The sequence below is a fragment of the Artemia franciscana genome, chromosome 20, assembly GCF_032884065.1.
Source record: "Artemia franciscana chromosome 20, ASM3288406v1, whole genome shotgun sequence".
NCBI lineage: Eukaryota > Metazoa > Arthropoda > Branchiopoda > Anostraca > Artemiidae > Artemia > Artemia franciscana.
Window position 1 is genome coordinate 2951999 of NC_088882.1, and position 17801 is coordinate 2969799.

At 33.8% G+C, this 17801-nt stretch overlaps 2 protein-coding genes across 5 annotated transcripts in view; one reads left to right on the forward strand and one right to left on the reverse strand.

The window, feature by feature from the left end:
- The window catches only part of LOC136040280 (protein tyrosine phosphatase domain-containing protein 1-like), a 79785-nt gene that overhangs the window by 40518 nt on the left and 21466 nt on the right, over window positions 1–17801 (reverse strand). For 3 of the 4 annotated variants that reach the window (XM_065724526.1, XM_065724527.1, XM_065724524.1), the window contains exons 2-4: window positions 9699–9916; window positions 6633–6710; window positions 1593–1708 (exon numbers count right to left, since the gene is read on the reverse strand). In XM_065724526.1, the coding sequence (XP_065580598.1) occupies window positions 1593–1708; window positions 6633–6710; window positions 9699–9916 (412 nt within the window). Of the gene's footprint in view, window positions 1–1592; window positions 1709–6632; window positions 6711–9698; window positions 9917–16284; window positions 16367–17801 lie in introns of those variants that run through there. The other variant, XM_065724525.1, reaches the window with a different exon arrangement.
- The window catches only part of LOC136040283 (nitrilase and fragile histidine triad fusion protein NitFhit-like), a 97650-nt gene that overhangs the window by 28351 nt on the left and 51498 nt on the right, over window positions 1–17801 (forward strand). The gene's annotated exons all lie outside the window — the stretch shown is intronic.

Consider the following 17801-nt stretch of genomic DNA (forward strand, 5'->3'; position numbering starts at 1 on the left):
TGAAAATCTGCTTATTCAGCTTCCCTGAGACGGAGGTTTGGGAGTGTATTTTGTTAGACATAAATACAGTGCATTGTTATGCATCGGTAATGGTAGAGGAGAATTAGCAGATATTTCTCTGAGGGGGAGGTGCTGGAAGCCTTAAAAAGTCCATATTTTGGCCCGAATCTTTGTAAACTTCATTGAACATTCATAAAGACATAGAAGGAGAGCAGAGGAAGGTGGGGATGATTCATGATTTCCCCAAAAACCTCCCTGTGTTCTGATGGATATTCTTGGAGGAAGTATGTAATATGCCTCATGCGCGCTGACAACTCCCCTCTTATTATATAATATGATGTACCATAAAAGATCACATTCATATTTTTACCTGCAAAAACTGTTTGAAAATGATCCGTTCGACGAAGTCCATCAAAAAGTTGTGCAAAAGTTACATTTTGATTAAAGAGTTGATGGGGCGGTCCATTTCTTTCATTTAAGGTATCCTTGGGTATATTATCAAAAATGGACAGAAATCAAATAAATAAAACAATTTTATTTGCAATGAAAATAAACAGCGACATTACAATTGAAAACGAACAGAGTGCATTCTGTATATGAGAGGAGCAGCCCTCTCCTCATCCCCTCCCCTCTGCGATGAAGATTTGTCCAATTCTTTAAGAACCATTGCTCAGAAAAAAGAAAGTAAAATTTTTAATAAAAAGTATTTTAAAGCACAATAAAATTTAGAGTAAAGAGTTAGGGGTTGAGGAGGCGGCAGCTACCCTCGTAACTGGAATAATTCCTGTTCGTTTAAATGTCGCTCTTTATTTAAATTAATTTTTTTTTTGGTCTCAGTGGATATCGCTTTTCCCTTTTTGAAATTACATATTTGAGTTCTTTCGCCTGACGGAATATCAGTTTGTCTCTTTATGTAAAATAACATGGTCTCTCTTTAATGGATTTTTTTAAAAGAACAATCTGATTAAGAATGATTATTTTAATAAAGCTTTCTACTTCTAGCACTTAACACGTCCTATTGTGGTAGTTCCAAAAATTTTTTTGGTCTCAGTTGGCTTTTCCTTTTTTGAAATTACATATTTGAGTTCTTTCGCCTGACTGAATATCAGTTTGTGTATCTTTATGTAAAATAACATGGTCTCTCTTTAATGGATTTTTTTAAAAGAAAAATCTCATTAAGAATGATTATTTTAATAAAGCTTTCTACTTCTAGCGCTTAACACGTCCTATTGTGGTAGTTCCAAAAATTTTTTTGGTCTCAGTTGGCTTTTCCTTTTTTGAAATTACATATTTGAGTTCTTTCGCCTGACTGAATATCAGTTTGTGTGTCTTTATGTAAAATAACATGGTCTCTCTTTAATGGATTTTTTTAAAAGAAAAATCTCATTAAGAATGATTATTTTAATAAAGCTTTCTACTTCTACCGCTTAACACGTCCTATTGTGGTAGTTCCAAAATAGGCAATTTCGCCCTCATTTGATATGTTTGTCCGTTTCAAGTGTGACTGTTGGAAATATCGGTGAAAAGATTAAGAATTATGAACCGTCCCTTATCTTCAGGGTGACAGGATGAAATATAAACGGTCCACTTACTTTGTTTTTCCATGAAGTGTTCAGGACGGTAGGTAAAGTCGCCATCTAAGATCCCTGGGCCACAGAATGCATGCTCACCTGGCTCTTGTAAATTGATAATTGTTTTGATTCCAACTCTGGAAGTACACAGACTTTTTATCAGATAATTTTTTATTCATACATTAAAAAATGTGTAATATACTTCATAAAACGTCCCAAAGCCTCCATACTCCATAGCATATGAAAGAAGGAGAAATGTATATTTTATCTAAATTAAGCAAAAACTGTAGGAAAAAATATGAGATATTAATGGCACAAGAAGAAAATCCACACAGCAATAACTGAACAAGCTCTAACCTATCCTGAACAGTCTGCAACAAGCGGTAAGAACTGAAAAAGAACGATTTTAATAAATTGAGACCAGAACATATCCCAGTAATGGCTCATTCACGGTAAAAATTAAAAGTTCTAGTGCTCGCCCTGCTCTTTACGCTAAAGGTTTTATTGTTTTAAAAAGTAGAGTGGAGAGAAAGGGTCAAACTTTAGCGTAAAAAGCGGGGCGTTGAAAAGGGAACAGCCCCTTTCATATACGGGGTAATTTCTGCTCGTTTTGAGTTTTAATGTCGCTCCTTACTTTCAGTTAGAAAAACTTGTTTTTTTTATATTTAATCTTTTTAAAAGATCTCTGTGTGTTTACTCCCTTATAACGAGCCATCTCGATTTTTAAACATTTTTCGCGGTTCGCCACAACGGGCTGAATTAGGCCTACTTTCTTTTCTATTAGTTTTTAATCGTATTTCAGCAACAGTTCGAGAGCGTTTTAAGTTTGCTGATGATTTGAATGTTTTATCACTGCAACTAAGCCCTCCGACTACCGGACTGTCTGGCTTGACGAGGATTTTTAATGACCTTAAAGCTAAATTAGGAAAAGTAGAACTGACGGTCAGTGAAACTAAGAGCTCTTATATGACCTTTTCCATCCTATAGGTCGACAGTCACTCTTCTATTTCCCTACTGCCGACAAAGAAAACTGTTAAATACTTGGGTTACTTTTGAATGAAGATTTAAGATGGAACTTGTACGTTGACTATCTGACTAAAAAAGGTGCCTCACTTTTACAATCGTTTTCCAACCTGAAGAGATTTGGTAAGCCAAGTACCAACTGAGGTCTTGAAATGTGTATACTGCAGCTATGTTAAACCTTCTCTTGGGTATGCGTGTCCAGATTGGCATCCGGGTTTGACGAAAGACCAATCAGATAGAATTAAGATGATACAAAAACGAGCTGTAAAAATCATACTTGGAGGTAACTACTCAACATATGATGATGCACTAAGACAACTCAACTTCAATTCACTTCATAGTCGTAGAGTTAGTAACCCATCCAGCCTCTAGTACCGAAAGATATTGCAAACATTTGCTTCTTATTTTATTCGGTATTTTAATAATATTACCTTGACAAATATTTAATATTCGGTGTAGTTTATCTCAGGTATTTGCCTCTGTGTGTTTTTAATATACCCCATTTATATACTTATTTATTCTGAATGGTCGCTATTTTGATCGTGAAAATAGATTCATGACTTATATTAATTTTTTTGTGACTCATTTTAATTTATTGACCTTGAAGTAGCACTTGCTGCCTTAATTTTCTTTCTGTTACTGTTTATTTGTTTTACATCCTCATGTTAGCTCCAGCTATTGCAGTGAATAAAATATATTATATTATATTCTATACATACATACATACATATATATATATATATATATATATATATATATATATATATATATATATATATATATATATATATATATATATATATATATATATATATATATATATATATATATATCTATATACATATATATATATATATAAATAATATATATATATATATATATATATATATATATATATATATATATATATATATATATATATATATATATATATTATTTATATATATATATATATCTATATACATATATATATATACATATATATATATATATATAAATAATATATATATATATATATATATATATATATATATATATATATATATATATATATATATATATATATATATATATATATATATATATATATATATATATATATATATATATCAAGGCCGTATCCAGGAGTAGGACTAGGGGTTTTGGACCACCAGCCTTCGGAATTTCTTGATCGGATGTACGTATGAGTCTGTCCCTTATGTATTACTACACTGTTCATCCGATCGTCAAGAAACTTTAAGGAATTGTTGGGTGCGCTCTTGCAATGGTTTTGGGAGTAAATTGCCACCCCCCCCCCCACATAATCTCCTAATATTATTCGCGCTGATGAAATTAGACTGCCCTCAACCAGGGTCGTATGCAGAAGTTTTTTTCGGGGAAGGGGTACAAAAGGATGTTGTTGTTTTTTTTGGGGGGGGGATACAAAGAAGCTTTAAAAACGCATAAAATTGTGTTTCTATTCATTTTTGAGTCTGACAAACATTTCAGAAGGAGGGGGGTCAAACTTCCTAACCCCCTTCACCCCCTGGATACGGTCTTGCCCTCAACACAAATAATAGACAGTTCTTTCCGGTCAAATTATTCACATGTTCTTGATATTCAGTACGGCTATTAATTACGAACACCGTCATCTAATACACGTCCAGAATTATAAAATTACTTTTCAGTAAACTCTCTGAATTATGTTTTCTACAATATTTTTGAAAATTAGAAACTTTATAATTATTTTTCATGTAAGGAAACTTTTCCACTTGGTATAATTATGGGGGCGGGCAATTCCGCTTGGGGGAAATTTTTCCATTTTAAAATGAATTTGCTTTGTATATCTTTTTCCGACTCTGTATGGAAAATCAAAATAAATTAATTTGGTAATTTTGTATAAATAGTGGGCAAAGGACAACTTTATTCCGCGTGGGATTAACTCTATTGCAAAAACCGTTTGAAAAAAGTTGATCTTCCCATTTATCTTTTCATTGTATTATTACGGTTTTCAATCTATGGAAATTTTCGATTAATGGACTCGACTTCCAATGTAGGATAATTATCAGGGGGAATTTTCGGCGAGGGGGGATTTTCTGGGAATGGATTTTCTTGTTGAGAATTTTATCTTAGAGATTTTTGGTAGGAGAATCGTCTTTGGGGGGGACCTGGCAGAAGAATGGTTCGAGGAGGGAATTTTCCGGGGGTAATTTTTCAAATACTTTAAATTTAGAAATGCGATGAATGCGTTATTAATAAGCAGGGACAAAATTATCCACGGGCAGGGGGGGTTCATGAGGAAAGTTTTTCTTGGGAGTCAATTTTGGGACAAAATTTCCTTGGAAGGGAGTTTTCAACAATGGGGAAACAAACCGATAGCCCGTCGAACCAACTACAGTTTTGGTCTAATGAGCCAAAAAATCAAACCATTTCGCAGAAAGCATGGGGGGGGGGGGTAATTTTTTTAAAGCAAAATACACGATAAATTCTAGATCGTAATTTTCCAAAAAAGGGATAATTTTTTTTTCAACACTGATAATTTTGGGTTGCTTTTGAAATTAAGATTCCGCACCTTTTCTTCATAATATCAAGCACATCTTTACTTTTAGATATTGTTTCAAAGATTTATTGCCGATGATTAAAGAAAATAATGGGTAAAAAATCAATAAAATGATATTTTGTATCGTTTCTTTGATTCTCTAACCCCTTTTAGTGATACTTCTGCCAGAACAAAACAACCACTCAAATACGCGCTAGAAATATATGAAATTCAAATTTACACAAAAAACTTCACATAGAGTAAAAATAAAAAGTAGTAGTTATCATGTGCCACGCCCATGCCAACCAACCTTCCCAACTTTATCCCCCCTGGAATTTCTGTCACTTAAAATAAAATCAAACCATTCACCCCTTCAAACCACCCAGCAAAAGTCTCCTCTCTCAGTCTTCTTAGCTCCTTACAAAAACCAAAATCAGATCAATCATCCTGCCCGTATTTGCATACTAGGCAAGAATGCGGTTGTTTATATTGGTTTAATATATTCCTTTAAGAAATTATTGAGGACTCTGACATGACCTCGATAAACAGCAACATGGGGATTAAGACGGAAGTAGGAGCTCGGTTATCCTAATTTGTTTTTTAAGTCAATCTGTTGCGCCACTCCTACCTTTGTTGCCTCTTAATGCAAGGCATCGACGGTTAGCATCAGCTGGTCAACAGAGCCAAAAACAAATACAAAGTTTTAAGTGATCCATTTTACGATGTATTTTAGCAGTCCCGAGGCTGCTCTAACTGTTCTTAATTTGATGCTAATTTTGCCAATAATTTGATGTTACTTTTTGCTCTGAGTTGGGAAATGATGCAAATTTGGATGCAAAACCCAAGCTTTATTTGCTACTGACACCGCTATTTTTCTCCTCAGTATCTCTAACAGCATCGTAGTTCATTTTTCTCTCTAACAGCATCGTAGTTCATTTTTCTCTCTAACAGCATCGTAGTTCATTTTTCTCTCTAACAGCATCGTAGTTCATTTTTCTCTCTAACAGCATCGTAGTTCATTTTTCTCTCTAACAGCATCGTAGTTCATTTTTCTCTCTAACAGCATCGTAGTTCATTTTTCTCTCTAACAGCATCGTAGTTCATTTTTCTCTCTAACAGCATCGTAGTTCATTTTTCTCTTTAACAGCATCGTAGTTCATTTTTCTCTCTAACAACATCGTAGTTCATTTTTCTCTCTAACAGCATCGTAGTTCAATGAAGTACAGTATTAATCATAGGGAATGGTGCCCCGCAGATTTGAAGGCGTCCTTCTGAACTCTTAGCTCTGTTTGATCGATCAGTGGCGCATATTATATCCAGACTATATGCAAGGGAAAAATTAACTTTCAGCTTATTGAAGCGTCGAAAAAGGCCCACCTTTAAAATATTGGTAAGTTTAAAAAGGATGGGCATCTGAAAATCTTAAAAAGTTTTTTGGTCATTTGATTGAATTGTTTAAAGAGGAAGCGTGATTCTCCTGTATGTGCTTTTTCTAAGTAATCAAAATTGTTTTTGCTTACCTTTCTAAAGAATTCATCAGGCCTTGTTTGATGTGCTCTGTAGTAGGCCGCACCATGGCTAAGATATCATCTGTGATCCTAGGCAAAAGTGAAAAGGCATAACCGTTAGCACCTCTTTCCTGAAGTTTCAAGCAAATAAGCCCACAGGTTAAACAGTGTCTCAAAAGGGGGGGGGGGTCCAAAATATTTTAGTTTGCTTATATTACCATAATTTAATCAAACTTATATTTTATATGATTTCACAAAACATTTTAGTTTTCAAGTGGATTTAAACCTCCTCGTGATCTATCCCTGGCTATGACGAATTAAGGCTTATGGTAGTTTTACATTGCCATCCTTTAGCGCAAGAATGTAAAGAAATGTATGATTTGTGAGGAAAAATATATCCACCAATCATGAACAAGTTCATATTCTTATGGTTTGTAAACAAGTGCCATAGGCCCACTTATGGAGAGTGAAATCATTGCAACATTGTTCAACAATTTTCGTAGGATTCGTAATACCTTTCATTTTTTTTTTTTTTATAAGAATTTATAATGTATTTTCTTGTGGTCTTAACTAATATTGATCAATGGCTTTGTCCTGTCAAAAAAGCCTGATGTTTGAGTCACACCAAAGAAAATGTGCAAATATGTTTGCAGTCCTAAGTGTGAAAAAAATATAATGGAGGAAAATGGACCCATTTCTGCTAAAAACTTTAAATAACGTAATATACCAGTTACTGTCACATCAACTGACTTAAATTAAAAACAGCCTGACATTTAGTCTATAAAAAAAAAATACCACTGTAAGGTGCATACACTCAAAGTATAATATCTGTTTAAACCGTATCGTTTTCTAATGTCCCAAAGTAGATGTCATCCGTAAACTATCTGCAGGCACCCTCGAAAACAGCTAATAACCAAAATCTTTCACTAAGATAAACTTCATCTTCTGGCTTTAGGGTGCACACCCAAAGGAGAATCGCTTTGAAAGGACAGCAAACTTGTAAGAGGCATATTATCCTGATAAGTGTCCTTTCAGCTGGAGATTACTGAAATGGTCCTTGCAGCATCCATTTTACCGTCAATTACTTAATGTCAATATTAATTTCTAAATTTTGTTCTCAGCCTGTGTACTAAAGGCGAATGTTGATTCCATAAGAGCGAGAGTCCTAGTTTTGTATTTTGGTCTCTGGATGCAAACAAAACTCTGCAAAGGAGGGGGGGGGGGGGGGTACCAACTAATTGTAATCTAAACAGCTACAAGAATGTGTTGTTGGTAGTCAACCAAATTAGGTGAGAAACAAGAGTTAACAGTTCTAGTACCACCTTTTTTAAGTCAATACCTGATCCAAACTTTATTGGAGAGTGCATCAAGGGTGTATCCAGGATTTTTCTCCGGGAGGAGGGAGTATTTTTTTCGGGGGGGAGTGGCTTTTAAAATTCTTGAAAAACGTATCAAAATGTGTTTCCTCATCGAGAAATTGTTGGATTTCAGCAAAATATGCCGGATAGTCTGAGGCAATTTTAATAGTATCTTATAAGTTTATCTTTTCTTGGATTCAAAATAATCTGACCTCTGTGTGGAGGGGGGTCGAGGAGTTCCTAAATTGTAATCAGAGGGGTATCTACCAAAATGGATTGTTGAATAATAGCCAAACTGTCATCCTGCTTTGTTGTGGTCTATAACACATTTGAACTCCTTGGGAGGGGGAGGGGAGTAAAAAGTCGTTTTATCAGCCAAATTAGTAAAAGTCATTAGCAAAACCTGATCAACAGCATAAATAATGGTATTACATATCTTTGCTTGTTCAGACCTCTGCGAGAGAAGTGCGAATTACCATTCGCATCCATGGCCTATATGATCAATCAAATTCCATCACCATCAGCAGGCATGAATGTTTTTGCCGCTGCAAAGTATTCGAATTTAATTCGATTGACAGCACCAGTTGTTTTGCTCTGCAAATTGGACGAAGGTTTGGTCGCAACTTTGGTAGTTTTGGTTTAAGTTGTTTTAGCACTTCACATGACCTAAGCACTGGAGGCCTAGCTTCATTTTTTTGGGCCTATTTTGGTCTAATGGAAAAAAAATCCAAGAAAATGTTGCCAACAAAAAGTGAAGAGTTGTGAAGGAAATAAAGTTTGGGTTACCAAACGTTGGCAGAAAATTGGTAATAGCATGGTTTTCAGTCTAATCCTTTGGAGAATATTATTTTGGTGATTATAAGGGCACTTTAGGGGCCAGTCAACTGCCCGCAAATATTAATTCTTACTCCATCAGTTTCCATTATACAAAGGAATCTTGATGGTTTTTCTGATTATATGATTCAATATTCTATGCTTTAATCTACGCTTGGCGGCTTTCTTAATCGTGTGTTAAATCACGGATCTGTAATCAATTACCGGTTTTCAACGTTTTCCTAAATTTTTCAACTTTCGTTTTCTATGGAGTGACGCAAATATGTTAAGCTATTGGGATGTAAGAGACCTCTTTGGTAAGCTATTTAGATGTATAAACCAAAGTAATGTCATTTGGGGAGACAGGGAATGCGAGTGTTCATCTACAAGTGAAAAGAAGCATAGAATGAAAACTTTTTTTTTTCTCTTCTTTTGATCTTATTATGTAATTTTTATTGTTTACTCGAATTTTATGGTTTTAGTTTCAACTGTTCTCTCTTAAAGTGTGTATCACATTTAGGTTATCATTTTTTTGTACTATGTACAGTTTTCTGCTTCTACTGACGGAATTTTTATGGTCCATTTGTGATTTTCTAAAATTGGGAGGCATAAGTTTTTTCCACAATTTTGTTCTTATTTCCTTAATTTCTTTAAAAGAATAATTTTGCCTTGTTTACGGGGTTTACGGTTTATGGGGTCCTGGAGATAGACTGCAAATTCTATTATCCTTGCATAGATTTTAATTTCATCAGTGGAATTAATCTGGCCGGGTCAACGTCTTTCACGAACATTTCAGATTCAGAGGAACCTCTCTAATATTTTAAAGTTTTATTGCCAAGAGTTCATATGTTGTCGAATTTGTGCAATTTGAGTATAGGTTGTATCTACGGATCAAATAAGTTTTTACCAATGAGAGTATAGATTCTCCATTGCTTTGTCTTCTGTTTTCCAAATTTTGGGATTTTCGTATTTGCACTCCTTTCCCCCGCAGAACATCTTACACAGAAAATCATTGGGAGCGGATTGACGAAGATTTTCAGAAAACTTGCTGTAACCAGGTTTAAAGTTTTCACTCTTTCTAGCTTGATTGAAGCCAGGTAAAATGAGTTCCATATCCTTTGTCATCTGAAATTAAGATAGTTTTTTTTTGTGAATTAAGTGATCTAGTCTAAAGTTGGAAACATCCCAATTCTCAGGAGACATTGCTTTTAATTCTTGTTCGTTTACTAGCCAAAGATCCAATTTACAATTGACATGAAGACGATAGAAAAATAAAGCCGTAGCGTATGTTCTTTTTTGAGGTTAAATAAAAAAAACAAGTTTTTAAATGAAACTAAGGAGCGACATTAAAACTTAAAACTTACAGAAATTACTCCGTATATGAAAAGGGCTTTTCCTTCTCAACGCGCCGCTCTTTACACTAAAGTTTGACTCTTTCTCTTAACTCTACATTTTAAAACAGTTAAAACTTTTGCGTAAAGAGCGGCGCGTTGAGAAGGAAAAGCCCTTTTCATATACGGAGTAATTTCTGTAAGTTTTAAGTTTTAATATCGCTCCTTACTTTCATTTAAAAAATTAGTTTTTTTATTTAATTTCTGAACATTTTTGCATTAATGCATGTTTTGATTTTGGCTCTCCGCAGAGGAATAATTAAAACGAAATTTGTATTTTTTTTTTGGCTAAATGACTTTCTCATAATTTTGATCGAATGATTTTGAGAAAAAAGAGCGGGGGAGTAATTCTAGTTGCCCTCCGATTTTTTGTTAATTAAAAAGGCAACTAGAACTTTTAATTTTTTACGAATCTTTTTATAAGTAAAAGATATACGTAACTTATAAATTAGCTTACGTAAAGAACTTTTGTATTCTTATGTTTTTATTACATATATGAGGGAGTTCGCCCCCTCGTCAGTACCTCGCTCTTTACACTAAAGCTTAAATTTTGTCCCAATTCATTAAGAATGACCCCTGAATCACAAAAGCCGCAGAATAAATAGTTGAAATTACTAAAAATACTTTAGCGTAAAGAGCGAGGTATTAGGAGGAGGTGAGCCCCTCATATGCGTAATATTTTCTGTTCGTTTTAAGTTTTAATGCTGCTGCTTACTTCCCGCTAAAAAAAAAAAACTTTTTCATATTTATTTTTTATTGTTTTTTTTTAAGTAATGCTAGTAAATCCTGTGCTCCCTTCATGGAAATTTTCTTCCCCCATGACAAATTCCTCGATGGAAAGTTCCCCCAGCATATCCCCCTCTTCTCAACTCCTGCGTCCAACCAAAAAGTCCACCTGAAAACGCCTGTACACTCCCCAATAACCATTACTATATGTAAGCACGGGTCAAAGTTTTGAACTTGTAACCCCTCCCACGGGGACTTTGGGGGAGTAAACCGTCCCCAAAGACATAGTTATAAGGTTTTTCGACTACGCTGAATAAAAGGGCTAGCTTAGAATTTTGATCCGTTGACTTTGGGAAAATAGTTAGCGTGGGAGGGGGCCTAGGTGCCCTCCAATATTTTTGGTCCCTCTAAAAGGGCACTAGAACTTTTCATTTCCGTTATAATGAGCCCTCTTGCAACATTCTTGGTACAACTGGGTCGATACGATCACCCCTGGGAAAAAAAAAAAACAAAAACAAACAAATAAACACGCATCCGTGATCTGCCTTGTGGCAAAAAATATAAAATTCCACATTTTTGTAGATAGGAGCTTGAAACTTTTACAGTAGCGTTCTCTGATACGTTGAATCTGATGGTGTGATTTTCGTTAAGATTCTATGACTTTTAGGGGGTATTTCCCCCTATTTTCTAAAATAACGCGAATTTTCTCAGGCTCGTAACTTTTGAAGGGTAAGATTAAACTTGTTGAAACTTATATATTTAAAATCAGCATTAAAATGCGATTCTTTTTATGTAGCTATTGGTACCACAATTCTATTTTTTAGAGTTTTGGTTACTATTGAGCCGGGTCGCTCCTTACTACAGTTCGTTACCACGAACTGTTTGAAACGGTGAGTTTTTCTTCTTTTGCTAAAATGCAGAATTATAATTCCTCATAAAAAAAACTGTCACAGGAAGGCATAGCCCGGTCCCCCGTTCGTGAGACAAGCAGGGTAAGCTCTCTTGTGATGATCAGAAAAGCACTAGCGGTATTAAAGCACGATTGGAACTATTGAGAAGGAATCATGTTAAGAAAACAACCCTTACTTCATAAGATGCAGAGAAATTGTAGTTAATACATTTTGAGGTTTTTTCACTATTCCGTACACCTACCTCATCTCCATTCGTGCGCAAATATATCCTAAAATATGTATTTCAAGTTACTAACATGGAAAGAAATGACTCCAATATGTTCAAAAGAGCAAAAAAGAAAATACGAGCAAATGAAACGAAATGACCTAAAAAAACAAACGGAATTTAAAACTTGTATTATTTTCTTCGGTATTTGTATGATATACGCCCTGTTTCTCTGACACTCAATCCTAATTAAATCTACCAAAGTAAGATAAAAATGTAATACTTAAAAAAATTTGGGCTATATATCTGCGGGGTAGGTATAGCGGGTCTGAATGCCTGATGAGTTAGGTACAATTATTTTGCATATTATGTTTCAAGAATTGTTATCTACCTTCAAACTGTCCAAATACTTTACCCTCCCCCCCTGATGTGCAAGTATATAGCACAAATTGTATACTTTCTATCTATTCTGTCACTTCTTTTTGTCTTGTCCCACACTAAGCTGAAAGAAAACTAACGAAAAACAAACGGTTTCTATATTGCGTCAATGAATGAACAACTTGAGCGGTAGGGCGTTTATCATACAAGTATCCCTACTTCTTCTATTTATGATATAGGCTTTCAACGGTTTCTTAAGCGGTAATCGAAGTTTCAGATTTGACCACAATGGCCGTACCATCACCAGCCTCAACGTATTAGGTATTAGGGAATGTATTAATGAAATCAATGGGGGAAAAAGAGATATAAACCTCATTGAACATAATTAAAATAGCTTACAATTACACAAACTATTTTAAGTTTAGAAAATAATTTTTCAATCAATTCAGAGGCTCACCAATCTCAAAACTTTTATTCCACTTTGGCAAACATTTTTGTAGAACATGCGGAAACATCAACTTCAGATTCGTATTTAAAAAAAAAAAAAATATGGAGAAGGGATGGCACGGTTGACAATTTTATGATTTGAAATCATGAAGAATTTTAAGGTTTTTTGGAACATACTTTTTACAATTGAAAGAGAATAGAAAATAAGTTACCATTTTTAGATATACGGATTCATGGAGATAATATCAAATTAGCTTTTTCGTAAACTACTAATAACCGTTATTTATCTTTTAAGCCTAGTACCCCAATTCAAGATAAAAGGGGGGTAATTATTTCTTTAGATGATGGGGTGCTGGAACTATCATCGCCAAAATATTTAGATGAAGAACTTGTCTTCAATCAAGATATTTTAATTGGGAGTGGGTATCCCAAAGAAATGATATGTCAAACAATAGAAAAAAACTAAATAAACCGTTTGTTTTAAAGAAAACGAAATTAATAAGAAAATAAATTGTGTATCTCTACTTTTTGTCCCAATTTTACCATAAAAATTAACAAAAGAACTGAGAAAACAAACTTTTAAAGTTGCTTTCAAACCTCACTTGACTGAGATCTTTAGTATATTTAGGCAAATATATAATTCCAAAGTGGTTAATATAGAAAACCTTGCTATTGTAGGAAATTTATGGTGCTCTTAAGAGCAGAAAATTGCAATAGATCATTACTTAAAGTGCAATTAATTAATAAAAACTAAGTTTTTCCGAGGGAAGTAAAGAGCGAAGTTGAAACATAAAACAGACAAAAATTATTACTCCACAGCCTATCTAATATATATCAATAAAACTAGTACAAATAAACCAAATAATTATGTTTCTCTGTGTTTATAGGATTATAGAAAACTAGTGCTTTACTGAAAACACAAAATTCAAGCACCTAAAAGGATATATCCATTTAAAAGTCAAAAGTGAGTATGTAGCCCGACAACAATAAACTAATCTATAAAGATTTGAATTGTTTAACACCAGCTGTAACATGAGTAACTTTCAGTACAGTAAAAAATATTTTAAAATCACAAGTGTATAATTAAATATTTTTCTAATAACCACAAAGTCATTGAACAGCATATAGAAATATTGGATTGGCTTATCAGGTAGCATTTTGGTATCGCCAGCTGTAATACCAATAGTGATTAATATTGGTAATCATTGTGTTGGGTTGTTGCCTCTGAATTATTTGTCTTTACTGTTTTTATTGTTTGGTAAATGACGACTTATAATTATTGACGACCTGACTGCCTGTCCATGGATTATTCTTTATGGTTGATTGTGTTTGGCTATGCTGTTTGACCTATGTGATTGTATGGATGAGTAGGGTTAAGGCCTCGTTCAAGTGCGGATCTATATTAATCACTAATTTAGGAAAACAGTCTTCCTTTTCTCCTTCTGTCTCTTTCTTTTTTTTCTTTTTTTTCAATGTGTTTGTGCTGTTGCATTGGTGATTTCTCTTTTCGTAATACAATCTTGAATTTTAAGAAAAATGCTTTAGTATTACTTGAAATGAAGATAAAATATTACATAATATGAACTCTGGATATCTGGTTATTTCTCTCTATACAACAGTGAATTTCAAGCTATGATACAGATTCTAGTCCCAATTCTATCCATATGGCTTTACTTGGCTTAAACAAAACGAGAGCCAGGTATTGAATTGAGCCATCATGCAGAAGTGATACAAAATTAAACGAGAAAAAAGTATAATGCAATCATTCTAAAATAGATTGTTACTTTATCTTAAAAGAGGTTGATCCTAAAAGGGATTGGTAATACTTTTATTCTGTAAAAAATGTATTTAATTGTTTTGCTTTTACTATACCAAAACTCCCATATTATTATGTGTTTTCAGTAAAGCGCTAGTTGTCTATAATCCTAGACACATAGGGAAACATAATTAGTTGGTTTATTTGTACTAGTTATATATATATATATATATATATATATATATATATATATATATATATATATATATATATATATATATATGCATATATTACGTAGGCTGTGAATTGATAATTTTTGTTCGTTTTAAGTTTCAACTTTGCTCTTTACTTCCCGAGTATAAACTTTTTTTTTAATTAACACTTACTCGTTTTTAATTCAAGTTTCATGTAGAATAATTTCTGTTCGTTTCAAGTTTTAATGTCGCTCTTTAGTTTCAGTTGAAAACTTATTTCCAATATAACTTCTCATCTTCACCGATCAAGAAGAGATAAGACACCTCTAGAAAAGAGTAAACAATCTTGACAGCTGTGAAAAATTTTCAGTCTACAATTTAAAGTTCATTATCCATACTTTACAAAACAATACATGTTTTTAAGGAACGTTTGCTTTTCGATGAACAAAAAGCTGTTTTTAATCGGCCGACTTTCCCTGTAAAAGCCATAATGGAGACAGGGCTTTATGAATCGCCTACTACTGACTAGCAGAAACTAGAAGGCTACTGTTACAAAAGAGAGCTATTTAAGGGCTCTTTTAAAAGCTTATATTATGCCTAATCGATTTTTAAAAATTTGACTTGATAGTACATTCCCATAAAGTGCACTTTCAGTTGTTTCCTCCATTTTTGCAAATGAAAAAAGTGCTTTTTCGGAAATTTCTCTAACAAATCAAGTCTTGTTAGACTAGTTTTACTAAAACGGTAAAAACGATGAAACAAAATTACCAATAAAGGTGTTTTTGAAAACCTATGCAGGAGCAAAAACTAAGGGGGCAAGGACGTCCCTTCCCCTCAATTACTGACAATAGAACTAGCACAAAGGCTTCATCGCAGAGACAAGTTTGAAGGTTCAATTCAAAACTGTTGATCATTCTAGCTTAAGTTTATTTGTTTTCGTAATAATCTTTTACTTTTAAGATGAATAGGCGATTTATGAAACTTACTAAGAGGGTTTGGAGGGGGAGTATGTGTGAGGGGTTCTTATAAACCTCCAGTTAAAGGCTTTGGACTATAATAATTGCAATGTTATTAAAGAGACTTGTGAATTTCCTCTCAAGGAAACAGAGCTCATATTAAAAGTAGTTCTTTAAAATATGCATTCTAACCTGGCATTCTCTCTTTTTATGAACCCTATCAATTGAAAGTTTATAACTGCTGGTAATTTGTAATTTCTTATCCTTTTGAGATAATCTTAGGAGTAAAAAAAAATGATTATGCTATTTTCGTTGATATTCTTATTGGAAATATACATTTTTATTTTCTTCACAATCGCAAAGATTTCGGTATATGTCTTTTTCTATCTCCTCTTTTTCAGCCTTATTTGTGGGGGAGGGACAAGTACTCTCCTCCTTTCTAACTCATCAACTAGGGGTTGGTTTTATAGTCTTAATTTACTGCACTGGGTAGAGAATAGTTGATATTAAAGAAAAAAGAGTTATTTACCCTTTACTTAAATAGTCATATATTTCACTAACTATGCATACAATACGAGAGTTGAGTTATTAACTGAAGTATCCACTCCGCGGGAACAAATCAATACTGCCATCTCCATGCAGGGACTTCATTTATTTTTAAGTATTGCATGATGTTAAATTGTTAGGAACAAAAAATGATTTGCCTTTTATTGGTTACCTCCCTTAGAAACCCTAATTGTTTGTTTGTATTATAGACATTTTTAATGATGGTTGAATTAGTTTAATGTTTCATAAAATTAGTTTGTTAAAATTTGTATGAAAGCAAACACTTAGGTGGTGCCCCGTTTCCATGGGCAAATTCTTCGGAAAAGTCGAAACAATCTGTGAGTGTCCTTAATTGCAGTGACAATCCTAGTCTAATTGTTGCTTAAGCAAAAAAGCTATGAAGTTAATTCCTTCTTTAAATACTTTCCCTTGCAATCTTATCTTAGACATTTTTCTTTGAGGTTAGCCAATAGGTTTACAATTACCGTATTTTTTAAGGTTGATGTTAAAATCCATTTCAGTCTTGCCAAGACGATCAGTTCATATCATTGCCCCCTTTCCTTTTACATCATCATCACTAGTTGTATTATTTTTGGTATTAATTCAAGTATACAGGGATGGATACTCTTTATAAATATAGAAATATATTGTTCATCTTGGGAAAAGTGAATGACCTTGTCAGTATTGGCAGTTGACTGCTAATTGTTATTTTGTAATTTCTATTGATGATGATTAGGAAGTAAAGGGACTCAGTTAGACTTGAAGCCACCTGGCCCTGGCACTCGGTACGTAGCAGGCTTCTATATATGGACTCTCATTGTCGCTTGTCTTCTAAAAGTAGACAATGTGAGCCTTTTCTTGATGTCATGACGTCCAAATGGACCTTAAATTAAAAGTAATACCTTTGTAAAATTAAGTTTTTTATTGTACCTTTAACTTTTACGTTAGCTTGTTTTTGTTATTATGAAAGACATGTCGCCGAACCTTTGTTTCTTTTGTTATTCAGGTGGTGGGATAAAACTTTTTCTTTTGCCTTGGCTTGTCTTTTGTCATTATGAAAGAAGTATCGCCGAACCTTTGTTTCTTTTAATTGTTCAGGGGGGGGACTTGTTTTTCATCCAACGATTTATCTAGTCCAGCCTTTTGATTTTCTAAGGTAAGGTAGGCATTGATGACCATATCCATGTCAAAATCCAAAACCCAATCATCATCGCTATCATTTTCAATTCGTTCGGTTCGTTTTACCTCAGCTTGTCTTTTATCACTATGAAATACATATTGCCGAACCTTTGTTTTTTTAACAAAGGTATGATTGGCGTTGATGACCTTATCCATGTCAAAATCACAGACCCAATCATCATCGCTAGTATTTTCAGTTTTCACACGTTTCAATTCTCGTTGTCCAGGTTGATTATCATTGACTCGCTCACATGCTCGGTGTCGCGTGTCTTCTAACCTCATGTGTTCTTGCTCTTCATTTCCTCACTTGCCCGGGCGGAC